Consider the following 27,620-nt stretch of genomic DNA (forward strand, 5'->3'; position numbering starts at 1 on the left):
CAACAACAGCAGCAACTTTCTTTTAAAACAATAGAATTACTCTTTGGTTCTTTCGGTAAAGTCACGTTGAAAGAAAATAAATTAAATAATAGAGTACAACGTTTCGATTGCTACACATGCAACTGTCATCAGGTAGAACTAAATTTGAGAGAGACACAGACACGGAGACACACAGACAGACACACAAGCAGAGAGAGACAACACAGACAACACAGAGACAAACAACATAGACACACAAATCAAGTTTGAACAATATAATTATGATTACTGTTTTATACTTTATATAGCCTTATTTGTGCATACTACATCTCAAAACAGCAACATAACCTCCCGTATTTTCATTTTTTATTTTGGGAAAATTGGTTTCGCTTTACGTTGCTTCACTTAAGTCAAATTTTCCAGGAACGCAACCCCAACGTTAAGCGAGGAGTGACTGTAAATGTTTAAGGTAAATGGAGACATTATAAGGATTGAGGAGAACTTGTGGTATGGAGGCTAAGCGTCATCACCTGGAAAGCCCGACGTAGATTTTGTAGTCTCCTCAACCTGCAGCCACAAACCTCCATGAGGTGTTCTGCTCAATGCCTACATCCCCACCCACAACTCACCTCCCCACCCCACAACTCACCTGACTGAACGCATCCTGGTCCAGGCAGGAGGCCCTCACCATCTCCTGAATGAAGCCGACCGGCAAATTCCGGCACAGCAGGTATGGCACCAGCAGCGACGGCTGTAGTGCAGATCTGCCCCAGTCACATTTTGCCACAGGAGAACGTTTGTGTGGATGAGGAAGAGATTAATATTATTATAGTTAAGCCTGATCACCCATGAAAACCTCAGTGAGTCTTAAGACTCCTTTTCAGGAGGGTCCTGACCATTTTTTGCAGGAGAAATTATTGCAATAGTTCGACAATTGATGAGCACGGGCTCAAAGGGCCACACTGCCAAGCAGCCACCAACAAACACCACAAATCAAAGTTGTAGATTAAATGCATTTTGTGAATTGAGCAAGATTGTTATAAGAGCTTGGAACAAGTAAACCCGTAAAAACAAAGTTTTTCACTATAAATCCTTTATATGCGTGGCGGCTAGAGTCCTCTCGTCCTCTGGCTTGAGATGGCTGCCACCTATGGGTCAGACGATTGTCTGCCACCATTAAGCAATTGGTAATTAAATATTTAATTAGTTTTCCCTAAACAGTGTAAAATTTTGGATTTTTTGTTCACGAAAATTAATTGTCACACACAACGAGTCTGTGTGGAAAATGTCAGCTCGATTGGATCACGGGAAGTGGGTTAAAAAATGAGCGAAAGATTTGCACGGTCCTAAGCAAGCAAGCGAACTTAATATAAAGGATTTAAAAATATATTCGCCTGTGGAGGACGCGGGGATCGATCCCGCGACCTTTGGCATGGGAAGCGAGGGTGCTACCAACTGCGCTACTCCGCCACGGCCTGTGGAGGGGTTACGCTCTGGGCTCTTACACTGTGACGTTCAGCCAAAGCCATGAATGAGTTCTATTTGAATATATGTAAAATACATTTTTTTTGCCTAAAAAGTGTAAAATTTTGGGAATTTTTTTTCACGAACATTAATTGTCTCGCACAACGAGTCTGTGTGGAAAATGTCAGCTCGATTGGATCACGGGAAGTGGGTTAAAAAACGAGCGAAAGATTTGCACGGTCGTAAGCAAGCAAGCAAGCAAGCACGCAAGCAAGCAAGCAAGCACGCAAGCAAGCGAACTTAATATAAAGGATTTAAAAAGAGACGATGATGGGAGGGAATTCCAATGTGAAGCAGTACGAGGGAAGAATCAGAAAGAGAAGCATTGTGACCTGCAGTGTGGTAGTTGAACATGAGAATGGATGAGACAAAACAATTTAACGAAAAAAGTAGCAATAAAAAAGTGACAAGGAGGTGACTGACCACCGGTGAGTAATTGGATTGAATTGGTGAGTGCTGGATCATTTATCACCCTGACAGCCTTACGTTAAATGATATCGAGTGCAGTTAGGTGGGAACTGGGTGCTCCACCCCAGGTATATGACAGCAGTGTTCCAACTTCGGCTGAGTGCATGTGTGCGTGTGCGTGCGCGTGCACGTGTGTGTGCGCGCGTCTCTGCATTACCGCGGTTGGGTCAGCGCCCCCTGCAGCACGAGCGTTGCGTGAGCCACACACTGCGTGCGGATCTGCCCCAGCACGCGGCCGACCTCGGGAAGGCTGCACATCTGCACACCCATGGACAGCAGCACAAAGAAAATCTCATCAACGAGCTGGCGGAGCGGTCAATTGAGAGACCCATAACTTCATGAGGGGATTTGACCACAGAGTGGAATGTGCCCATGGAAGCGCACACATGCGTTAAGCTCACACAAGTACGCCCTTGTGCTCACGTTAAAATACATGCGTTCATCACACTGGAACGCAGCTTAATGTAAAGAAAAAGTAAAACAAACTCATGAAAGTAATTATTTTCCAATCTTGCACAAACGCTGCACAGAGAGTGGTGTGGTCATTTATTTTTAGATTGTTTTTTGTAAGGATTTTGTAGATTTTGTGAAAACTTCGAAAATTTTCTTGGCCTGATGGCTATGATTGTTGGGGAGCGAGTGACTGGAGTGAAATGGTAGCGAGTGTTGAATCTTCAATCACCGGGTTTATGTTCAATTTGTTATGGTTTAACGGCTTTCACACTGCCACAGGCTGGTGCTGCGGCTGGGCGCGTGTCGCAATGCGCTACCTTGGGCGCTGCCCTCTCCTCCATGGCGACGCGGTCGAAGCACTCGATGAGGTAGTTGAGCGCGTGCGTCTCTGCGCAGCTCTCCATCGAGAAGACGTCTCTGCGGTGCTCCGCTGGCAAGCACAGCGCCGTCGCGTCACTGCCGATTGCGGCGCTGCTGTTGCTGCTGCGGCAAAAACCCCCCGGCCAGGGAAAACCTACGTTACAGAATGTCACGGTGCTTCCCCCGAGTATCCCTTCGCGCCCCCAATATAATAATATCGATGTTTTTTTTTTACACAGCGTCACTCGTGCAAGTTGTTACCCTGGGGAAGAAATATTTGGGGGAACCAAAATTCGTGTACGCTGGCACAAGCAAAACGACAACGCACCCAATCACACTGAGCACAAACGACACATGTCCATCTCACTGGGAGTGACACCGAGCGCCGGTGGCAAGTGTCACCCCGAGAAACAATCCACAATTGTCAGACTCATCGGGAGCCACAGCAAGCACACCTCGAGCTTCACACTGAGCACAACTGGCACGTGGCACGCACAATAACATGTAGACCGGAAACATCGTCTAAAGTTAGCAACGCACGGCTACTTAGCAGCGCTCTCCACCTCCATCAGTATTCACGTGTTATTATTTGAGAAGGCTCTTGCCAAATTTTCACACTCGTGGGAAAATTTGCTAAGAGCAGCTGAGAGGGGAACCAAACCCAGACTCTTGTTGTTGTGAGGCACCAGTGTTACCACTGTGACATCCTGCCGCCCACATGTGCAACCTAAACTAACAAACAACCCTTGTAGATAAAGACCTAGGTGATGTGTCCTGGACTGTTCCTCATGCATTGGAAATGTTATTCATTTATTTAAAATGTCATTATTGATGTCCTGCTGGAATGAGCATTGAATGTGTGCTCATCTCCCATTTAAAGCCTTGAGGCAGTGGTGGAAATTCCTCAATATTATGGCAGGGGTAAGCCTATCCACAGCACATCCACTGATACACCTCGACAGTGAGCACAATGCAGCATAACACGACGTAAATAAAGAACTTAATAGTTTTTTTTCATAAAATAAACGTATTTTTATTTAGTTAAACTTTTGATAAATTAAACAAAATCTAGTACCCCTACTTCCAAGTCATGCTAGTCAGCCCGCAACACACAACACCAGCTGTGTAGCTAGCAGAGAGAAGAGCCATTCGGTATACATCCCAGCCAGCATGTAGCTAGTAGAGAAGAGCTGTGTGGTTTTGAGTTGCGTTGTTGTACAAGCTGATCGTGAAGGCAGCGCCCCCACTCATCCCCCTGACTACCTGGTGCCGAGCACACCCTCCTCATCCTCATCATCGTTATCATCGAAGTCGTCATCATCACCGCCGTGGCCCGAGCGGTGGCGGCGCGGTCCGTGAGCCGCCACGAGAGACAGGAGGAGGGCGACCGGGTCGTCAAGGCGTGGCGACGCTGCCAACGCCGCGCGCTGCGGGGTTCTGCTCGGCGAGCAGCGGTGATGGCAGCGGAGAAGAAAGAATGAAATCAGAAGGAAATAAAATGACAGTACAAAAAGTGAAAGCAGACAGAACATTTAAATGTGGAAAGAACTTAAAAGGAAATAAAGAATGAATAAACGTTGGATGATAAACAATCGGATAAAAATTATAAGTAAAGAGTGGTTTGTTTGACTGTCATGTAAACACAGTGCAGCTGCCCAAATTCTGTGTTTTTCTACGTGTGCTTACGAGTGTTTTCGTGCCATTAGGTCTGTGTAAGTCTCTGTGTGTGACTGTCCATGTGTGAAAGTCTCTGTCTATTTATGAGTTGTCAGTGTGTGTCTAAGTTTAAGTGTTCTTTTTTGTCACTTTTGTCAGTCTGTGGGTTTTCAGGTTCGCACACATCTAAGACTGTGTCTGCATGTCTATGTACTGTATGTATACTGAACTTGTTTCGCACCGTACGTCGCCAACCATGCCATAGTGTCTACATGTCCCTTTGGAGTTTATATTGCTCTCCTAGATCTGAGCGTATCTATCCGTGAGCCTGCATCCGTGAGCCTGCATCCGAGTGTCTGCATCCACATCTGTGTCTGTGTGTGTGGGTGGGTGCATGCTAGAAAGACGAGATAAGGTGAGGTGGTGGAGAGGAAGGAGGGACCACTCTGCTCGTTCGTACCCAATGAACATGGGACTGTGCACAGCAGGAGTATTGAGCACGAACTGCCCTGGGGTCGGAGAAGCAGCGCCGGCGGTGGCAGGAAAGGGGGACGGCGGGGATGGTCTGGGAGAGGGGCGGGATGGGAGGGCTGACGCTCCGAGACCCCGGAACCAGGGGCTGGGGCTGGCACTGTACAGACTTGTGCCCTGACTGCCACCCAGACTGGTGGAAACCGCGAGACATCGCAGAGCCGTTGGGAGAATGGGGAAGAAAGAAAACAAAGAGGAAAATACAAGGAAATAAAGACGACACAGGATAATTGCAAAAGCAAGGAACTCAAAAAGCAAAAGCGACACGCTTGGACTAATAGAGGTAAAACTAAAACAATAATGATGAATACAACCGAAGGGATGGAATTTTTTTACCGTACTAACATAGATTTGAGTACGTCACCAAAATAATATAAAAGAGTGTGTCACATTGCTATAAGTTGCTCGGGTGGGTAATTGAATTATTTTACAGTTATGGATTGTTTATTTAACTGAAAACCCATAGCACAACTCTTTATCTCGTAGCTACAAACTCAGGCTGTGCATTCCCAGTGGTACCATACAAATTTGATTAAAAAAATATTTAAAACCTCAGTCATGCATTTTAATACAGTGCCCAGGCGATGACACAAAATTGCCTGTTATTTAGCCAATTCACACTGCAAATGGATTTACAGCAGAGACCTGAATCCTAGAGACGCAAGTGAGTGGCGACAGTCACGATCGCCCAGGTCCTACCTCGAGCTGGCACCCTCTCCACCGCATGCGCCGGGGCTTCTGGGAAAGCTGCACAGCGCCACGGGGTCGCTGCCGGAGACATCTCGCCGCCCGGGGGGCACGGGCACCGGCTGCGATGCTGCGAGGGGTCCGGTGGCAAGACCGGCGAACGGATTTTCCTCCACGGAGTCCACCGAGCAAGGGAGATCCGCAGGAGCCTGCACATCCGAGCGTGTCAGGTTCACGAGCACCTCCACGAGGATCTGTCCCACCAGGTCCTTCCAGTCGGAAAACACGCTCCGTGGGGCGGCAAGGAACTCGGCCGCGAGCGCTGGGAGGTAGATGAGGTCCCGGCCAGGCTGCTTCCACGACACCCGCAGGATCTTGCATACCAGCTGTAGCAGCTGGTCCTTGGTCATCTCCGTGTCGTCCGAGGCCTGCATCAAGCCCTGTGTATACAATAACTTTGTATTACTATAATGCTTGTTTACCAAGGAATGGCTCACTGAGTCTCAAGGAAGAGCGCAGAGCACAAGCAGCTGATGTAGCACACGTGACAAACAGCTCACATAGTACAGCAGACTTTCTCAGGTTGGTCCTGCTAGTGTTCACAGTCAGAGGCAATGTTGCTGCTGTGTAAAATCCCAATTGAGTAATAGTCTTGAGGACACCCATCCAGAACAGGGGAAGACCCATTTTTAAATCCTTTATATTAAGTTCGCTTGCTTGCTTGCTTGCGTGCTTGCTTGCTTACGACCGTGCAAATCTTTTGGTCGTTTTTTAACCCACTTCCCGTGATCCAATCGAGCTGACATTTTCCACACAGACTCGTTGTGCGAGACAATTAATGTTCGTGCAAAAAAATCCCAAAATTTTACACTTTTTAGGCAAAAAAAATTATTTTACATATATTCAAATAGAACTCATTCATGGCTTTGGCTGAACGTCACAGTGTAAGAGCCCAGAGCGTAACCCCTCCACAGGCCGTGGCGGAGTAGCGCAGTTGGAAGCGCCCTCGCTTCCCATGCCAAAGGTCGCGGGATCGATCCCCGCGTCCTCCACAGGCGAATATATTTTTAAATCCTTTATATTAAGTTCGCTTGCTTGCTTAGGACCATGCAAATCTTTCGCTCGTTTTTTAACACTGTTTAGGGAAAAAAAATTAAATATTTAATTACCAATTGCTTAATGGTGGCAGACAATCATCTGACCCATAGGTGGCAGCCATCTCAAGCCAGAGGACGAGAGGACTCTAACCGCCACGCATATAAAGGATTTATAGTGAAAAACTTTGTTTTTACGGGTTTACTTGTTATGAATTGGTGTGATCCACCAACCTTAGCATCCAAAGTACTGCATTAACTGTTGGGCAAGTGCCATTAGAGGGTGCCTTTTAAGGCCAGCACAGCGCAGGTGATAGTGATGTGGGCAACACCACGCCAGCTGCCGACATCTCGATGACAGGGCACAGTGGTAACAGGTTTTCAATTTGTTGCAGAGGTGAATCCTGGAATCACACCCAAGAATTCAGCAGTGGCAGCTCAGCCCTCTGATTTGTATTCGCCCATATAGGCGATATGATCGAGGCCACGTCCTTTTATCACTAACCTTTACGTTCAGGCCTCGCTTATCCTTGCGGTCGCTCTCCTCCACTTCCATGTTCTCTATCCCCGAGTCCACATCCACCTGAGATCCACTGCACAACCCATCACTCATCACCCTCTCAGTTCAACATTTCAACCTTCTACTCGGTTTAACACGTAGGCTTTCACGACCAATATCATCCATAATAGAGGTTTTTTGGGGTTAGATCGCGTAAATATATAAATGTGTCATTAAAACCCACCACCACCTGATACAGCCCACGAGTAAGGGTTGTCATGTAAACAGAACATGCCAATTCATCTCGAGTACAGCACACCGGTGTGTTGGAGAGCCAAGCCACAACATTTACAAAATGAGTACGACGTTTCGCCAGTTATTACAACTAGCTTCATCAGATGACAGCCAAATTTGTGGAGAAGTTTCGTTCATTATATAGAGGCGTAGATGTGTTGACACACCCTTCTGCGCTCTTGCACAATGTGGGGGGGGATTACCGATGCAACGTACATTATGCATGTGCATTATGCGAGCCCTTGGAACTTTATGGGCTACCAAAAAAAAATTCACAAACCTGATGTCCCATTAAAACCCATAGTTAGTACAATAGGCTCTGCCACGTACAAATTAGCGCAATACGTGATGAAACAAATACAGCCCTACATCGGTAGGACCTCTTCGTTCATCAAAAACTCTGAACATCTCGTAAATTTGTTTGAAGATATTAAGCTTAATCTTAATGATATTCTCATAAGTTTTGATGTGACCTCGCTGTTCACCACGGTTCTAGTCAACGAGTCAATTAAATTACTTGACACTCTGGTAACGAACAAAGGTTTAGCCAAAGATATCCCAAAACTAGCTGAACACTGTCTAAAGAACACTTACTTATTGTGGTAAGGTGACTTCTATAAACAAAAGGAAGGAGCAGCAATGGGCTCTCCTTTGTCTCCTGTGATAGCAAATTTATACACGGAAGATTTTTAAACAAAAGCAATAGCTTCAAGCACACTAAAACCCTCTGCTTGGTTTACATATGTGGATGACACATTGGTGGTCTGGCCACACGGCAAAGATACACTGAATGCATTTCTAAATCATCTCAACTCGCAAAACCCATTCATCCAGTTCACCATGGAAGTGTAAGCTGATACAACTCTACTATTTCTGGATATTCTGCTCGGACGGGGTAGAAATGGTAAAATAACACAGTATTTACCGAAAGAAAACGTATACTGATGCCTATCTGAATGCAGTCACACCATCACCCCGCGCATAAATCTGCTCTCATCAAGACGCTCATTCATCGAGCTAAGAAATTGTCAGATGGTGGGTGACAGTCTGAGAAGTGAAATTCAACATGTTAAAGAAGCGCTGCAAATGAACGGTTACAATGATGCACAAATCAACAGGGCATTGAATACCAAAACCAAATAAAAAAACAAGAGCATTGAAAAAGGGGAAAAACCCTATTATTATATTTTGGTACTGGCAAAGGAAGTCTAATGATGGCTGCCCAAGTAATTAAAATGATCAAAATATCGTACATTGCGGGAGTAACTGATCAACTAGCCAGATGTTTGGAAAAACAAAATATCCAAGTCAGATTTGGCACGGTACATAAAATACAGAATTTAATATCTGGTACAAAATATGTATTACCGAAGCTATCGACATAAAGTGTGTACAGGATTAACTGCACGTATGATAACTGTTGTTGGGCAAACAGGACGAATGATCAGCAAAAGATTAAAAGAACATCAGAGAAATATTAAATGATCCCAAATGCAACTGTCATCAGTAGCAGAACACGTGTGCCAACAAAGACACTCAATTGATTTTGATAATGTTGAAGTTTTGTGCAAAACCAGCTACTACTGGCCAAGACTAATTATAGAATCTATCGAAATTGAAATAAATCAAAATGACTTTAACCGTTCGGATAGCTACAGTCTTACTGCTGCATGGAAGCGAATCATCAAATATTACATTATTTAAATGCATGCCTACAACGGGCAGCGTACTTCAATAGGGATTACCGTTGGTAGGGCTATTTTAATAAACACGATAGACAGGAAGGACAAATTCAAAGGGCTAGCATAATGCACATGCATAATGTACATTGCCTCAGTAATCCCTCCCCCCCCACGTGGCGCAAGAGCGCAAAAGGGTGGTCACCACATCTACGCCTCTATATAAGTAACAAAACAATAAGACTTCTCCACAAATCTGGCTGTCGCCTGATGAAGCTAGTTGTAATTACTGACGAAACGTCGTACTCGGTTTGTAAATGTTGTGGCTTGGCTCTCCAACACACCGGTGTGCTGTACTAGTGACGAATTGGCATATTCTGTTCACATGACAACCCTTACTAGTTGGCTGTGTCAGGTGGTGGTGGGTTTTAACGACACATTTATATATTTACGCGATCTAACACCAAAAAAAACCTCTTCTACTAAGTATTAGCATCTGTATCCGAGTGTCTGCATGTAGATTTTACATGTTTGTATACATGTCTGACATATTTACTGGATACCTTGAACACAATTTAGCATCATGATTTGATTCAAGAACTCTATAGTGAATGCAGACTTCTGTAATTAATAATGATTAGAGAATTCCATAATCAACAAATTAATAATCAGAACTTTCTATCATGTGATGATTACAGCCGCCCGTATTGAATAACTGAATAGAGCTCTTTAAAGTGAATGGTGAGAGGGGAGCGAGCATGTTGGAGGTGAGCGAGAGGGATGGATGTGCACCTCTTGTCGGGTGCAGAGCGGTCGATCTCCATGCTCTGTGAGCGCGATAGGCCTTGCGACTGCGACTCGGCGCCGGCCGACGGGGAGCTGCTCAGAGAGCTGCTCTGGCTCATCTCTGTGGAGCAACACGAAGCAAGTCACACGACTCGCTTGCACGCTTGCCCAAAATACTGCAGTGAAGGGCAGAAGGGTTGCCCAGTGGTAATACTGGTGCGTCACAGCAAGTATGTCTGGGTTCGACTCCAGACTGGTGCCTTTGTGTGGAATGTTCACTCCCTGTTTGGCAAAGGTTCCCTCCTGTTTCTCTAGTTTCTCCCATAGCTAAATAAACATACAAGAGGCTTTCAGAAGAGAGTTCGTGTAATTTTGCTATTCCTACGTTACAATAGCACAGAATCCACTGGATTACTATATGGTCCATAGTTTGGGTTGCATGGCAAGTCACAATGTGCGTTGTCTTTAATTTTCCATTTCTTAAAGAGATGTTCTGATGCAATGGATGGTTACACCAGTATCTTCGAGGAATGTAAAAGTCAAAAGGTGTGATAAATTAATTGTGAATTAGGTGTTTATTATCGAATTCCGCATTGTTTCACTCTGTTCGACAGCGTTCTTCTGGATCTGGGTGAGATTTGAGGATTGTGACAGCATGAATCCAGATGGGGGATCGGACGTCAGTAAGGTACATTGTTGAGGTCTTGGTTGATGGGTAGGTTGTCGTTGGCAAAAAAAGACATGTAAACGCCTTTGCAGTTCGCATGTCTTTGTGGATATTTGGTGGCAATGTTTGCCAGAACAGGGGGCCAGGGGATGCATGCAAGTTTGAGTATTTTGTTTATGATTTGCATTGCTTTATTTAATTGTGCACAGCAGTTTTGTACATGAGAAGTTAAAACACAACTCACTAGCCCGCATGGTGTCACGTTGGCCTGCCGTGGGAGTGTGGACATGTTAGCCCAGCCCGTCTCATGCTCAGAGCCAGCATAATTTCCACTAATTATGGAAGCAGAGCATGAATTCGGGTTCTGCCTAACAGGGAGGGGGTTGGGGTGACCCCCACTCCACATTCCCCAAGCAATGTTGTAACGGTGCTCTAACGCCAGTGTTTACACACACTGCTGCCGAAGTTACATACCAAAGCTAATGCTGTGCATGACCATCAGAGAAGGGGACTGCGGTACCGCAATGTGCCATTATTAACAAAATTTTCCTTCATGTCTGTAAACTAGCTTCCAGGGACAGAGTTAAAGGAGTGACTTTTTTTATGTAACTAGGCGGCATTCCATATCCCGATGGCAGGGGAATATCTCAGCATAGGACAACTGTTGCTTTCCCACAAAGTGGTCCTTATTTGATCAACCCTGGAGGGATGGGTAAAATTTACATTAATAGTCATTACTTATTTACCCAAGAAAGCCATGCTCGAGTAAAAAAATTCTGCCATAACAGGGTTATGTTGAACTTCTTTCGCAATGTACAAGGCCAACAATACTAATCGGAGGTGCGGGGGAAGGACATCAAACTATACAAAAGTCAGTTCTAAATCAATGAGTTTTCAATCTATAAAAAAAATATCGAAAACATTGTCCAAACATTGGTATGTTTGGCCAACATTGGGATATTTGGCCAATACCAATGACATTGGGTGTGTTTAGCTATGAAAGAAAACCAGAGATCCCAGAGGAAACCCATGCAGAACAGGGGGTAACACACACACAAACGCGACACAGAATGGCAGCTGAGTCAGGTATCAAACCCAGACGCTTTTCCTGTGAGGCACAAGTATTACCACTGTGCCACCCTGCCATCCAACATAAGTATGTGCCACATGTTGCGAAGAGAGCCTGAACTTCAGACTTGCGAGCTGGGCGCTGTAACCAGGGTGCCAGGCGCAACCTCACAAACGCACCCACGGGCACGCTCGGCGAGGTCGACGGCCCCTGGGCTATGGATGGCCCCTGGGCCGTGGCCGGGGGTGATGAGGCTACGGGAGTTGCGGGCCCCACGATAGGCGGTGCCGTCTCGCGCTGCGGTGACGTGAGCGGCGTGGCCGGCTGCGCCAAACGAGCGAGGCGGCGCCTGCGGATCTGGTGAACGCCACGGGGAGAGAGCACAAGCAGCGGATGTAGCATAATCAACACAAACATGCAGAAGACAGCTCACATAGTACAGCACACTTAAAACAATATCAATTTAATCTCAAAACGCTGTAGTTTTCACAGGCGGGGGAGCCATAGATAAGCAAGAACCCAATCACAACCAGTGCCAAAAATCGCTGAAATTCTGTGGTCCTATATTGGGATATTTTACCAATGCATTAATGAGTATTTATCCACATCGGATAAACCAGATTTCCCAGAGAAGATCCACCAACCCTCGCCTCCAGTGCTGGATGGCAGACATGCATAGCCACCAGTCAGCTGTGTGTGTGCAACACACAGCTGACAGCTCGCACAGCACATGCAGCGCACATAGCAAAAACAGCACCCACAGCATGCACAACACACATGACAAAGCCATAACAGGTGTCATCACAAGACCGCCACTTTCATTTGTGCAATGCGATACTTAATGGGCAAATGCAGAGAAATTGTGCCATTTTCGTTTCATGACAAATTAAAATGATTTACACTGCTCAACGATGATGAAACTTATGGTATTCAGAGGAAGTTAATTATTACAATGGCTATGATGGGTGTTTTTTTATTTAAAGGACTGTATTATTCATTGTTGTGAGGTTGTCAATTACATGACAAAGTTTGCTTTTGAAATACAGGTCAGTCATGCACAATGCTCTTTCTGTCAAACTAAAGTCCGCTAATTCTGCAAGCGTTGTACAGCAAGTATGGCACAGCAGTTACCATCCTATAACATCTTTGTTGTGGTGGTGGTATTGTCTGTCTCATGGTTTTGCAATGTGAACACTGCATGAACTTAAACAAGCAAAGCATTGTTAATAATGTGTGCGTTTTACCAAAAAGACCAATACGTCGCCTTGCCATATTTGTATCTCAACATAAAAAAAATCAAAGTATTTATTTTACAAATCTCATCAGCCACACGGACTTCCGGGAGTAAATTTTTCCAGTAGCATTGGTTTAACATAGCAAACTCTGGGCCAGTTTCAATGTCTCATAAGCAGTCAGGCTTGCCTTGAGGCCATTTGTAAAAGGTGCATTATAAGTGCAAATTATTATAGTTAATACTGGTGAACTACATAATTAGAAGCAAGGACTCACTCTGTTTGATACGCGTCCTAGTTCAATAAATGTAACTATATAATACATAATAAAATGGTTAGACTTTCCCCATATAAAATTACCTCACTCACACACATTTCAGCACTGAGCAAACAGCAACGTCTAACGTATAAGTGCTCATCCCATAAGAAAAGTTAACCCAATTCTCAAATGGGGTACATTATTGGATTGCCAACAGTTGTTTCTGCACCTATTGTAGGTTGCGTATGGGCCCGTGGTTTTTGCTAAATGAAAGGAAACGTTGGATTGTACGTTATTAAATAGGTTTTTGTTTCCATACTCAGGTATGTTATGTGCCCTCAAAGTGAAATCACGATGCTGTTGACGCCGAGGTCCTCCCACAGCACGTGGTCCCCAACAGCAGAGTTATTATGACTGTGGTTATTTGCACCGAGGTGAAACTATTAATAAAGCGGTGGATGAGCGGTAAACAACACGGGGCCGACGGGTAGAGACGAGGTCACGCCACACTCGTGTCAATCGACCGCAAAGTGCTTGTGTTATGTATTCATGTTTCATGGCATGAGGTCCCAAATCTAACACATCTGGCAAATTACTAGCATTGATTTAAAAAAAGCTTTACTAATCTACGATACAATAAATGCCTTAATCAGTTCACAGTTTGCTTGTGTTGAATTATACTGCCGAAATTATACTTTTCAGAATCCATTTCAAAATATACATTTTCATTTGTATTTATTGGGGGAGAGATGTATGAAGGAGTTCTTATTATATCACAAAGTGCTGGATTATTCACCTCAGATGTTAAGCCACAAGACCAATACACTCACCGAGAGTGAGCTTATGACCCGAGCAAGACGACTCTTGTGGTGCTGCTAACGGTGTCAATGAGGCCCCCGATCGCAGTTTCGCCAAACCCACGGGGCCCACGACACGGGCCCTCCTCCTCCTCCTGGTTGGAGGAGGAGGAGGTTCCCGTGTCGTGGGCCGTGGCGTGCGTGGCGCTATAACGCAAACAAAATGACACTGCAGTAATAAGGCGCGGGCCAGAGCCGCGTGTTTACAAGGCTGGGCCCACGCTAACAGGTTCCGAGTTCGAGCTGGTTCTTTAAAATCCCACTATTAACGTTCCAAGGGGTCTTATAATGTCTCGTCAAGGGTTAGGCGAAGATTGGGCAAAACATTGCCCAAGTTAAATGGATGACTCATTGTTGCATTTGAATCGGATTCCACGTCACACTTATCGCCACACAATCTGCCTCAATTAATTTATTGAAACTGTAATTCCACAAGCCGATACTTCTTTAACAATTAAATCCGAAACGAAGCTCTCAAAGACGCATATTTAATTTGCCATACCTCTGGTTCTACGCCGGGCTTATGTAGACCACTTTCACGCTATTATCGGCTTGATACGAACTCTTATTCCGCTGTAATCTCAGAGGCCACGCACGGAGGAAGGAGTACGCCGGTCCATGTGCCGGCACGAATGCAGGTGGGTGGACATTTGCAGGTAAGTGGGTCGCTAAGTAGGTAAAGACGTGGCTGGGTACGCGCAGGTAGATGGCGAGATAGAGACGCAGGCAGCATTTAGGTGGCCGTGTAATGTCTGTGTGTGTTGTCTGTGTGTGGTGTCTGTGTGTGTGCCTGTGTGGTGTGTGTGCCTGTGTGGTGTGTGTCTGTGTGGTGTGTGTGTCTGTGTGGTGTGTGTGTCTGTGTGGTGTGTGTGTCTGTGTGGTGTGTGTGTCTGTGTGGTGGTGTTAGAGATAAAGTCGCCTTAGCTCGAACCCGGCATGGAGCCGCAGGGACACCGCGTCTCCTGCGCAGGCCACGGCGAGGCACCTACAGCGACCCGATTCGCATGCTCTAAGGGGCCTCCCTGTTCCTGACATCGCGGGCCCACCGGGGCCCACCGGGGCCCACCGGGGCCCACTGGGGTCCACTGGGGCCCACCGGGGACTCTGTCCACACGCGGCCGCGACCACCCAACAGCTGCGGCCTACTTTCCCGGCGGAGCCTCGTCCTAGCCTAGCGGTCGTGCCCGGGAGGGCGAGGGACCGTGGCGGAGGGGCCGCGCCGACGCGGGTTGGGGGAGGGATGTTGCGAGCACCTCGTCTGGGCTGAGCTCCTCCATTTCGGGGCAGCAGCTGCGTCTCTTCAGGGTTAGCAGCAGAAGGAGGAGGCGGACGCGGAGAAAAATGAGAAAGATGAGGAGACAAAGAGGAGGAGGAGAAGGCGGCGTCAGTGCAGCAGCGATTGATGCATCCTGCGAGCAGCGGCCATGTCGGGGCAGAGTGACGATCAGCTGAGAAGAGGGCGGTGTCAGCGCATCGTCATTCTCTCATTCGTTATTCATTCAACCCGGTCACAGTATCATCGTCCGTATCTCATTCATTATTCATTCATACAGTGAACATATCATTCTGTACTAGTTGATTACTCATTCGTCCAGCCATAACATCATTGTCTTCTCATTCAATAATCATTCACTAGTCATCGCTCAGTACTAATTTATTATTCATTCATGCAGTCATCATTCCATTTCTTTCTCATTCATTCGTCCAGTCATCGCATCATTCACTAATATGCAAAAATCCCTATGGATTAATCTCGCACTCACATAATTCCTTAGTCATCCAATCGGCACGTCATTATTTACTCATTCATTCAGCCATCAAATAATTCCAAATTCATATCGTTCCTTACTCGTGTTTTAATTCATCCAGTCACCGTATAATTCCATACTCATTCCTTAGTAATTGATTAAGTTACCACGTCATTCATTAATTCTAGATTTGAAGCTTTCGTGACTGCAAGGAATCATATTCTTAGGTTTTTTCGGTAAAGTCACGTAGGTAAAACATCAAAATTAATGAAAATAAAATAAAAAAAATCACGATGTTCCGGAGGCAACACAAGTCTCCGTCATCAGGTGGGACCGTCACAGCCGAATTAGATGCAGCTAATTCGGCTGTGACGGTCCCACCTGATGACGGAGACTTGTGTTGCCTCCGAAACGTCGTGATTTTTGTTTTTATTTTATTTTATTTTCATTAATTTTGATGTTTTACCTACGTGACTTTACCGAAAAAACCTAAGAATACGTCATTCATTATTAATTCGTCTAGTCATTAAATGTCTTAATCATTCATCCAGTCATATCATTCCTTATTCATTTCATAATCATATTTCTTACTCATTTATTAATCTGTCTACTCATAACATCATTCTTTACTAACTTATTCAGCCATCACATCATGCCTTACTCAATCCATACATAATTCCTCACTCATGCATATTCAGTCAGTCATTACATCTTTCTCTATTCATTCAATTATTATCACTTCAATCAATATTTATTCATCTATTCGAACATTCCTTACTAATGTATTATACGTCGATCCTCTCCGTCATTATATCATCCCGCGAGTCACTCATTCATCCAGTCATTCAGTCATTGCATCGCACCGAGTCATTCATAATATAGTATTGATACTGTTTGGTTATTTCCGTAAAGTCACATAGGTAGAAAAATAAAAGATATTACAACGTTTCGATCGCAACACAAGCGGTCGTCCTCAGGCGGAAAAAATAATCCAGCAGTGGAACTGCTGAACCAGTGAGAGAGCTGTTACAACAAGAGGTTATATATGTAGCGAAAGGCAAGCAGGCGGGGTCTGAGCTGGAAAGGAATTCCATCCCCGGACGCAAGCACGTCAGTTGTGTTAATGGGAGAGATTAGGGAGAGAGGGATTAGGGAGAGAGGTTAGCATGAAATGAGCTTCCGTTGCCGCATAAGAGTATCGTCCCCGCATATGCGCACAACAGCAGTGATAATGAGAGATTAGCACTATGTTGATCGGAGAGATTAGGGGGATTAGCAAGTTAATGTCATGTCTATGTGTAACACAAGCTGCAGCGCTGCCAACTGTGCTGAGAGCCAAGCGCGTCCACGCAAGAGAACCACTGCAACGGTGGTCGCGCCAGTGGGACACACAACCCATCACACAGCCAGAACCATCGATACATCCAGGCTAAGGGAGCAGAGGTGGCCATGTTAGTGTAATGCGAGCGTATGCTGGCGGTCTCCGAACGGTGGGGTGGGCTTCGCCGCCTCAGCCTCTAAGCCAATCGGGTAACAGGAACTATCGGGGTTAAAGTTCAAGGGCGGAGCCCGAGGGTGCTCGTGGGGTATCATCGAGAAAGTTTGTGAGGGGGTGTGGCGAGAGGCGGGGTCTGGGTGACGCGAGAAGGGGTTATAAGGGAAAGCCGGAAGGGACTCAGGGTCAGTGAGTAAGGTCCGGAAGTGGGGCCACGTCTCGGGTCTCCGCGAGCCATCGGCCACGTGGCGGTGCAGAGACGGGCTCCCAGCGTGCCATCTGCCAGCGGTGCGCGGGAGCGAGAGAGCGGCGTGCGCACGCGGGACAATAGCTCACGTGGCGCGACGCGGGGCGAAGGAACAGGGTGGAAGAACGCGTAGCTGTCCAGCATGAGAACAAATAAATAAAGAAGACACGGTCGATTGTCGTCGAGCTGATTTATTACAATTGGGGTCAGAAGTGGTTCTTGACGTCGGACGAAAATGTCCAAGCATCTCAAGAAGAAAATCCCACCTGCGCCGTCTTCTGACGACGATGACGACTCACTCACCCAGGACCTGCCCATCCTGGGGGCTTATGGACCCGGTTACGGCGACCACGGCTGCCTCTACGAAGGCACCGGATAAGGACATCGGGACCAAGCCCTCTTCGTCCCCGGGCGCTGACGACGGCTGGCGGCGTGTAGCGGAGCAGATCGATTCGCTGTGAGCCGTCCTGCTCAACCTTGTGCCGCTGACACATTAGTGAAACTCCAGCCCGTTAATGCAAAGACACCTAACAAGGGCAATGCAACTCAGAGAGTCGGAGATAACAGTAAACAAAAAACATACTCTGATAATATGTTTTTGTTTGCATTCTGACCACAAGTATTGTGGTTAATGCAGACATGATTCCTTGTAAAAGGTTTCAGTTTGATGTTTTAACATCTAAACACCTGTTTGTTGCCATAAAAAAGGGGAAAACCTATTCTCATATGATACTTTTTTTACCCTTTTATGTGGCAACAAAACTGACACCTTTTTTTTTTACAAGGAGTCATGTTTGCATTGACCACAATACCTGCAGTTGGAATGCAAACAAAAAACACAACTCTGATAATGTATGCACTGTCCTTGAAATTGATTGGTTCATATTCGAGACAGCTTTCCTTAGAGCCTAGTCTCACAGGGTGTTGGACCAGATGACGCCAAAAGGCGCACAACTCAAAGACAATGCACCATCAGAGTATGAGAGCCCTTGTAAAAAAAGGTGTCAGTTTTGTTGCCGAATAAAAGGGTAAAAAAACAATTATCATATTTTGCTACTGGCAAATGAGGTTCTAATGGGGAACCTATGCTCAGTTATAATCGAGTCAATCTCGTTCCTAAATTCACCATTCGGGCTTCTCTACGTCCATATTTAGCTTCCCTTTTTTACAAACTGTGTTCATTCTACTCTTTGGGTCTTTCGGTAAAGTCACGTAGATAGAAAAAAGATACAAAACTGACGTTTCGATCTCAACACAAGCAATCGTCCTCAGGTGAAAAAAATATTCTGTTCACGTATTTGCCTCTGAGAATTATCGTCGGCGCTAATCTCTCAACGTATCGTCAAGTTGTCCATACGATTGTGATATGCATTTTATCAGAATTTAGTAGTTGGGTAATTTGGTCTAATCTTGACTTATTATGATCACGCTGTTCACCAAGAAAGTCTCCCCGAGTCTGCAGGAGGATTGTGCCAAGTTTTCGCAGTAGGGGGCGATGGTGTTATGTTTAATCGTAAATGAATAATTTGGAGTTAATTTTCAGCACTGGAATGCTTGGTCAATACTAGTTAGAATAGGTTTTTTTGCTACGAGAGGGAACTGGAGAACTCAGAAGAAGTCCATTTAGAACAATGGGCAACATACAAATTCCACACAGAAATGTACCCAAGTCAGGAATTTAACCTAGGACGGTTTAATACGTAGACTTTCGCCACCAATATAATCTTTAAGAGGTTGTTTTTGGGTTAGATCGCGTAAATATATAAATGTGTCGTTAAAACCTGCCACCACCCGACACAGCCAACTAGTAAGGGTTGTCACGTAAACAGAACGTGCCAATTCGTCACTAGTACAGCACACCGGTGTGTTGGAGAGCCAAGCCACAACATTTACAAACCGAGTACGACGTTTCGCCAGTAATTACAACCAGCTTCCTCAACTAGCTTCATTAGGCGACAGCCAAATGTGGCTGTCGCCTGATCCCACTCTTCCATAATTGGCTGTCGTCTGATGAAGCTAGTTGATGAAGCTAGTTATAATTACTGGCGAAACATCGTACTCAGATTGTAAATGTTGTGGCTTGGCTCTCCAACACACCGGTGTGCTGTACTAGTGACGAATTAGCATGTTGTTTACGTGACAACCCTTACGAGTTGGCCGTGTCGGGTGGTGGCAAGTTTTAACGATACATTTATATATTTACACGATCTAACCCCCCAAAAAACCTCTTATGGATGAACCGAGGACCTTCTTTCTGCAAGGCACGAGTGTTAGCGCTGCACCACCCTGCCGTTCAAAATGTTGACGATCCTTGAATACTCTTTAACTTGTTGCGTTTCAAGAGCCTTAGTGAGCTTGGTAATTCTCAAACCAAACTATAGCACCCTAACACTCTATGTACTATTCCCAGAGAGACTAAGAATCCCACTCTTCCATAATTCCCGTCGACCGCCGCCCCCCCCCCCCCCCGTGGTAGAAAATGTCGCCACTCGTTAGAAGTGCAGGGGATGTTCCCTTCCCTTCCCACATCGCCGACACCAACGGTGCCAGTTTATTGTTGACGATCTGCTTATTGTTTAATCCGGTTTGTTGTCCAATTCACCCACCGAGTTTGCGTGCAGCACAGCGTCACCCTCTCTCGACAGACCTCACTCGGGGTTTGCATGCTTATAGCGGCGGCACAGCTCAGCGGTAGCACATTGGCCACTTGTTTCAGCGGCTCGTGGTTCGAGTCCAGTAGGTCGCCATAGTTAATACTGCAGGTGTAGTAAACGTAAAAGATGCGTCATGTGCTTCACTATGGATGTTAAAGATCTCATTGCGCCATTGCGTGTCAGCATCATGGTAAAAATTTGCCAAATAAAAAAAAGACTTCCAGATTATTCAATCGCTTTTACTCAAAGCAACGTCGCTCCTCCTTATACGTATGTAATTTGTACTTATATACTTTGTTTTTGCATTAAAATGTAGTCACTTGCTTAGCTTTCCTATACTTTGCACTTCAATCTGTTTTTGTATTGTTTGTTGTTGTAACTTTCTCACCCGCCCCTACTGGATATTTGTGAAAAAGAGCTTCATAGCTCATCAGATCCTTCCAGTATAAATACAGATTCTCATTCTATGTGAAACATAGTGCCTTCTTTCGTGATAGCCTTGCATTATGAGGTGTGGTGGATGTCACATGTACTCAATTATTATTATGACCGTAAAGAAACGTGTTCTTGTTAACAAAGTCCAGGACACACACATTCAAACTCTCCATTATAAACACGTTCTCCTTCATGTTTTAATTACACTGTGCTTAGCTCATGCAGCAGGAGCAGCAAAAGTGTTTTACTACACACAACAACAACAAAGATCGTGATGTTAAGCTGCACTAAGAATTACAACACTGTAGACGATTATGATGGGGCAAGTATTGTTAGCAAGCACCAATTAAACAAGGTCTAGCTTCAAAGTACTGGAACTCGTTGCATCAAACACCTTATGACAAAATGTTCCATAGTTTGTGCGTTTAACTTGGTATACTAAAGAAATACACGTTGCAATTCATTATTTAAGAACTATATCCTCAACTCCTGGACAAAATGTGTTTATTTTAGATTGTTGCTTCACAAGATCATGAGGTGGCGGAGGCTTGGGAAGGCCTTCATCCAGCAGGGGGTTGTTCACAGTTGTTTACCGCGTTGCGTCAGGAACCCGAGTTCAATTCCCAGTCACGGCTAACATCAACGGTGATTATCTGTAATGGTACTGAGCCTCCTCTAGGTGTAAACATCAACACCGTGGAGACAACGGTGGTCAGTCTCGGTACTGGCCACCCACCCGCTTGTGTGTCGTGCCGGCATTCACAGGTGCCCGCTAACAGCACTGGCCACAACAGTCTGTTAAGGTTACATGGATGATTTTTGTCTTTGTGTCTATGCCTGTGTGTGAGCCTGGGTGAGCTGAGCTTACTCATGCATCGTTTCCGTAATTAGTGGGAGCTTCTGGCCCAAGGACACCGTAGATGTGGCCCAGAAACACCACGTGTTCTCACTTTCCATCACCTATAAGCCATACGTTTTAAAATCGTAATGTGGCCGGGAAGTTTAACTAATATGTTTACATCACGCAGAACAGCTCTCACTTCCACATTGCCACCGCGAGGCCAACACTGGTTCCAGGGTCGGTCTGAATACAATCATTATAATGATTACTAATTAAATTTCGATTTAAAGCTTTCGTGACTGCAGGGATTCATCTTCTTGGTTCTTTCGGTAAAGTCACGTAGAAGGGAAGTAATAAAATAATAAAAATAAAACATAATAAAACAATTCTCAGAATTGTTTTATTATGTTTTATTTTTATTACATAATAAAACAATTCTCAGAATTGTTTTATTATGTTTTATTTTTATTATTTTATTACTTCCCTTCTACGTGACTTTACCGAAAGAACCAAGAAGATTACTAATTACCTAAGATAACTGAGGACTCATTTCAGGAGGGTCCTGTTACATTGGGATGTTTGGCCAACACAAATGACATTTTATGGGGCTTTTTACCTGTGGGAGAAAACTGAAGAATCCGAATGAAACCCATGCACAACAGAGAAGGAACACATACACAATCCACACAGCAAGGTTCCCGAGTCAGGAATTGAACCCAGGATCTTCTTGCTGTGAGGCACAAGTGTTACCACTGTGTTACGCTGCCACCCAAATTAAGTGTTGCACATGCGGAGAGCCTGGGGCCACAGGAGCCTGGTTGGGTTGCCGTACAAATCTGGATTCCTAGCCCCGGTCAGGTGTGGGAATTGGGCCAGCACAGTTCCCAATGGCCTTGGAAACGAAGCATCGCTGTTGCTTTACTTGGTCTTTTTGAAGATCTGCTTGCACTTCACTCCCTCCACGCGGATCTCCTGTGTCCCCGGGATAAGACAACGAACAGCGTGAGACAATAGCCAAAAAGAGACAAGAGAGAACATACAGCATAAGACAACAGCCAAGAGTAGCACTTTGCAACCCACGTTATAAAAGTCACCCATAGCTACCGGTGATCTCAGTCAGTTAACCCATAGCACCTCGGTCTGTCCCGTGACCTCCTGGCAGCAGCGAGTCTTTCAGACGATGGCTTCGAAGTGCAACTTAGCCTGGCTCAAGCGCTGTGGTGACGTCGCCGCCACTCAGTGGTGAGTGTCAGCGGTTGTTACTGTGTCACTACCAGGTGGAGGTGGTCTCCCTCGATCCAGTGGGTCCAGCCACGGTTCTGCTTCTCCCCGCGCTGCACGCACACCAAGCGGTCGCCCTCCCACGACACGGTCGTCTGTCACCGCACACATGACCGAGAGACAACAGCAAAACAAGGAGGTTGTGAATCTGTCTGCGCAGGCCTGGAATTGTCATCCCCTCACTTGCATGGGCTTTCTCTGGTTTCTTCTTAAGATTTGGGCAAACAACCCAAGGTAGCAGGATCCTCCTGAACATTTTTGAGAATCAGTGAGACTTTCTTTTATTATTATTAATTTCGCTTGTATACCCATGAAAGCTTCACTGAGTCTCTGGGCTTTTTTCAGGATTCTGCTAAGTTTTCATAGTGATGATTACTATGCAATTTAATCATTTGTGAGTAATGTCTCAAATCTGGAAAATTTGGACCATGACAATGGCGCACAATGGCCTAATCTTCTTCGAATGTCACAGGCTCTTAAACCTGCTCATGGCACATAATATGTAATGAGTAATACTATGGGTGTATTAACCATAAGCACATAGAGATACGGAGGTGCGTTGGAAATTACCATGCACTTGCGGTCATCCAGGCCACGCAGGTCCTCCTCAAACTCCTGGCCGATGGTGAAGTCCATAATGTAGTTGCGGAAGGTGCTGATGGTGCGGATGACCATGCGATCGCCCGTTTGCGTGATTTCCTTATCAATTTTCAACAGATTTGCAATCTTGCGTATGGCCACGTTGATGTCTGTGGGAATGGGAGGGAGTGCAGTATGGTGGCATGAGAGAGTTCAGGAACATTGTTTTGTAATTTTCCCAATTTAATTCCAAACATGCAACAATTCCATTCAGAACTCTTACAGAGCAGTGCACCACCCTGAGTGTTTGAGAACAAACTATACATACCTTCTCCAAAAAATCCTCTCAAAACGTCAGTGATTTTCTGATCAAATGAGCATTGAGGTAGTGCTCAACTCCTCTTTACAGCCCTGAGCAAGTGGTGGAAATTCCACTTTCATGTGCCAGGGGCTGGGCTGTATGTATGTTGAACTTATTTGTCACCGTACATAGCCCACCGTGCTAATCGACGGTGGCCTGAACCACAGGACGACCACTGTTGACTTCACCATAATGTGGTACAGTACTAATTTGATCAAACCCGGACGGATGATGGGCCAAGTCAACCCCCAACCAGGACTCTCACAACCTTCCAATTGCGTGCTGCTCGCTCCACTGCTGAGCCTCTTGGCTCAACAATCAACATTTGCTTTGGGGATCATGGGCCGCAGCAATAGTTGCATTCATGAGCATGATGTCAGGGTACAGTATGGGGAAAAATAGAGTGAACAGGGGTGGAGGTAGAGGTAGAGGTGGGGTTAGGGGCAGATTGGTGAATGTTATTCCCACATTGCGAGGCCAATGCGTCCACAATGCATCTACCAGTGCTGCCAACTTAATTTCGGTAGTTTTAGTGACTTTTTAGTTTTTATCAAAAGTGTCCAAGCCACCAGTGACAATTCTAGTGACGTTTAATGTGGACAACAGTGATTCATTGAAATAGAATATAGCGAATTCTAGTCAACGTCATAATAATTCAGTACAGGGGACCACGTGAGTCGCTGTGCAGGTGGCGGAGATGGGAGTCACGTTGACCCCGAGTTACAATATTTAGATTTAACTGTAAGTAACCCTTAGTTATAACGCGATGTGGATATCTAGGCATATGCCTCAGCTTGGAACTGACTGCCCACACATGCACTCCTGCACACGCCCTCACAATGCAGAAGCACTCTCTGAGCACCATTCCAGGAAACATGCAACTTTGGGCAAACGTTGTCACGTGGTTGAATCCGCTGAACGAACGTTGCACCACGTTCCATGTTTCTCGGGTTTTCAGTAAAAGATTATTCCCTTATCATCCTTATATCCCCCTATACATTCACTACCATATAACAATGTACCATAATAGCAATTTCGAATCCATTCTCAACCCCATGCTAGATCTAATGCTCCAACCCATAACAACTTGATATTGATGTTTGCCATTAGTTGTTCATTGTGTGGTATTGCTTCCCATTGGCTACATTAGGCTCATACATGCATAATTCCTCCATATTTCATGGACTCATTCTGTCGCGTCACAGTGCCAGTGGAGCGAAATGAGCTCAATAATTGGGAGCAGAGAGTAGGGGGTGAAATCTTTCCCGGCGAAGTGGCCAGCGCACACAATGTGGCCACTGTGTGCTGTATTGAGAGCGGCCCCCCTGTCCCAATCAATGGTCACCAAAGAAAGACGCCCTGTGTGTGCAGCTTAGAAGAATTACTGATGTGGGCTCCACACACACATGGCACAGAGAATGATGTCTGCCTAGGGAGATAAAGTCTCGGAAATGCATCGAAGGGGGTGGGTGGATGGGTGGGAGGATGAGTAGGTGTATAGGTGGTGGACGAGCCTGTGAATAGGTGGATGCTGTGGGTGAATGAGCGGTGGATAGGTGAGTGAATGAGTGGATAAGTGGCGTTACAGTGTGTCAATGCAATAGCTATTATTGATGTTGAAGCTCACAGATAAATGCTTTGAATGGCACAGGTACCCATTGATGTCTTTCAATGTTGTATGTAATGGTTTAACTTTAACCCTTCATCTACTAGAGGCCGCAAAATCACAATAAATCAAATCACCATCCTGAATCGTAAATATTAATTGACTCGTGCAGGCAACACTTCTTTTGGGTGGCAACAGAGAGAATGGTGCCAAACACTTTCCTAATTTTCTAATCCGCGTCCTAGAGTGTCCCATCCGTGCCACCCCCCCACGCCTCCCTTCAGATAAAATCAAGTGGCCCTCATGACAGAGCCTTCGCCCCCAACGCGGCTTTGTGCTCAAGGAATAAGAAGATTTAATAAATCACGAGTCCTGCATTGAGCAGGGTTTAAGAGGATTTCAGCAGTGTTGCCATTCTTATTGTTTTCCTCTAATTCCCTCCTACTGCCGGGCATTACGCAGACACAAATATCCATGTTTGCCTGCTAGCATGAGAGCTGACACAGTTAGTCAGCACCTATTAGGGCCAGCAGTTGTTTGAGATCAGCACGGATCGTCAAGGAATTGGCGTTTATTCAGGTGGCAACAATTTATTTGTACCGAGATCTGGTACTGGCATTGTGTTAAACTAAATTACACTAAACTACACATCTCTGATCGACATAGGCTGACTGAGAAATGTGTTCGGGCTTGGTATATTGTGGAAAAGGTGGCGGGCCTGAGAACAGCACAGTGATGAGTGTTTTTTGTGGCCAGCACCACACGCCTGGCTGGGTTTGTGTCCGTGTGTGATTATATTCCTGGTCACTACTGCCTGGTGTTTATACAGAACTCAACTTAAATAAAAAGTTTTTTTTTACGAATAATGTAATTTGCCCACTTATATAAATTAGGTAACTTTGCAATCAACACTTCAATAATATCGGTTTAGAGAACATGACATATGTATGGGAATGTGTTGAGACGCGCAAATTATGAATTCACTTCACCAACCTCAACGTGGATGAAAAATAAATGTTGTCTGAGTACGTCCGATACCCTGATATTTTATAAGCATTTAATGTTGTTTTTCACGAGGTGATAACTGAAGAGAAAAGGAGTCTCATTGCAAGAGTGACCTAGGTCACCAAAATTACAAAAATAAGAACATGAAAATAAATGATACTATAATATACTGAATTATATCAAGTTTGTCTGGCTTGAGGGAGGGAGGGCCAAACCGTCACGTCAAAATGGCTTGCGGGCCGCCAATTACAATACAACAAATATAAATCAGGGCAAAAATATCCGTGTTACAAACTAAAATCGAAAAAGTGCGCAAATATTAATTCATATAAATACATTTTCTGCGTTGAAAGTCGGCTCGTACAAATAACTTTAGTAAAATGTTCATTTAAAATTGAGTTACATAAACACCACGATGCATTGCTGGTGATCATTGCATTCTCTCTGATCATTGAACGCTCCCCCACAGAAGCGAGGACAATGCGAACAGCACTGCAGCGGAGACGCACGCGGTGCTCGCGGACCATTGAGAAGGAGCCACGGCGAGACGGACAGCGACTCACCCAGCGCCTTCATGTAGTCCTCAAAGCTCTCGTTGCTCACCATGGCCCAGTAGCCGTTGTAGTCGGCAGGCATGTTTAATCTGTGGTATGTCGTGAGCGGGCTTGGTGGCTCGTTGCTTCTTGAATCTGTGTGGCTGACTGCCTGGCTTGCTTTGTCACCGGGAGGTTTTCTTTGTGGTTGGCTTCGTGGCTCGCTGGTTCGCTGATCGCCGTCTGGCTGGCTCTGTGACTGGATTTATGACCGGCTTCCTTGCTGGCTGGTTGGCTGCTTTGCTGATATCTTTGTGACTGGCTGGCTGACTTTGTGTGGCTTTGCGAATTACTTTCGTGTGACCTTGTGCGTGAACGTAAAAGTTCTGCCGATAGGACAGGAAGAAGATGGGAACCGTGCAAACTGCAACAGCTGCGCGTGAAACTTCGACTCTGTGCTGCGCACCGCCTTCAGCCACTCACGGGGAGGGGCGAAGGGCGGAGGGGGAACGTAATGGGGTGGTATGGAGGGAGGAGAAAGGGAGGAGATGTTAGCGGTTTAAGTGGGATGCAGCGTGAAGGACGTGGGTGAGATGGGTGATGGAAAGATGTCTGGGAGATGGCGGGATGTGAGGGAGATGGGAGGATGGGGGGGGGGGGAGATGGGAGGATGGGGGGGAGATGGGAGGATGGGGGGGAGATGCGAGGATGGGGGGCGATGGAAAGATGGGGGGGGTGGGC

At 45.7% G+C, this 27,620-nt stretch overlaps 2 protein-coding genes across 6 annotated transcripts in view; both read right to left on the reverse strand.

Moving 5' to 3' along the window:
* UBE4B (ubiquitination factor E4B) overlaps positions 1-15,541 on the reverse strand; it is a 37,830-nt gene extending 22,289 nt beyond the window's left edge. The window contains exons 1-10 of one of the 5 annotated variants that reach the window (XM_078869830.1): positions 15,348-15,541; positions 11,926-12,103; positions 10,017-10,131; positions 7,258-7,345; positions 5,671-6,098; positions 4,901-5,104; positions 4,048-4,221; positions 2,742-2,907; positions 2,129-2,229; positions 629-743 (exon numbers count right to left, since the gene is read on the reverse strand). In XM_078869830.1, coding sequence (XP_078725956.1) covers positions 629-743; positions 2,129-2,229; positions 2,742-2,907; positions 4,048-4,221; positions 4,901-5,104; positions 5,671-6,098; positions 7,258-7,345; positions 10,017-10,131; positions 11,926-12,103; positions 15,348-15,371 — 1,593 coding nt within the window. In that variant the 5' untranslated portion in view covers positions 15,372-15,541. The remainder of the gene's footprint in view (positions 1-628; positions 744-2,128; positions 2,230-2,741; positions 2,908-4,047; positions 4,222-4,900; positions 5,105-5,670; positions 6,099-7,257; positions 7,346-10,016; positions 10,132-11,925; positions 12,104-15,347) is intronic. The other 4 variants (XM_078869827.1, XM_078869826.1, XM_078869829.1 and 1 more) reach the window with 4 other exon arrangements.
* A 6,436-nt stretch (positions 15,542-21,977) lies between these two features.
* Positions 21,978-27,443, reverse strand: LOC144942829 (retinol-binding protein 1-like). The gene is made up of 4 exons (XM_078869825.1): positions 26,910-27,443; positions 23,366-23,544; positions 22,789-22,890; positions 21,978-22,486 (listed from the first exon to the last, which is right to left on the reverse strand). The coding sequence occupies exons 1-4, from the start codon at positions 26,980-26,982 to the stop codon at positions 22,433-22,435; spliced, it is 408 nt and encodes a 135-aa protein (XP_078725951.1). The 5' UTR covers positions 26,983-27,443; the 3' UTR covers positions 21,978-22,432.
* Positions 27,444-27,620: the final 177 nt, after the last annotated feature.

The sequence above is a fragment of the Lampetra fluviatilis genome, chromosome 28, assembly GCF_964198595.1.
Source record: "Lampetra fluviatilis chromosome 28, kcLamFluv1.1, whole genome shotgun sequence".
Classification (NCBI taxonomy): Eukaryota; Metazoa; Chordata; class Hyperoartia; order Petromyzontiformes; family Petromyzontidae; genus Lampetra; species Lampetra fluviatilis.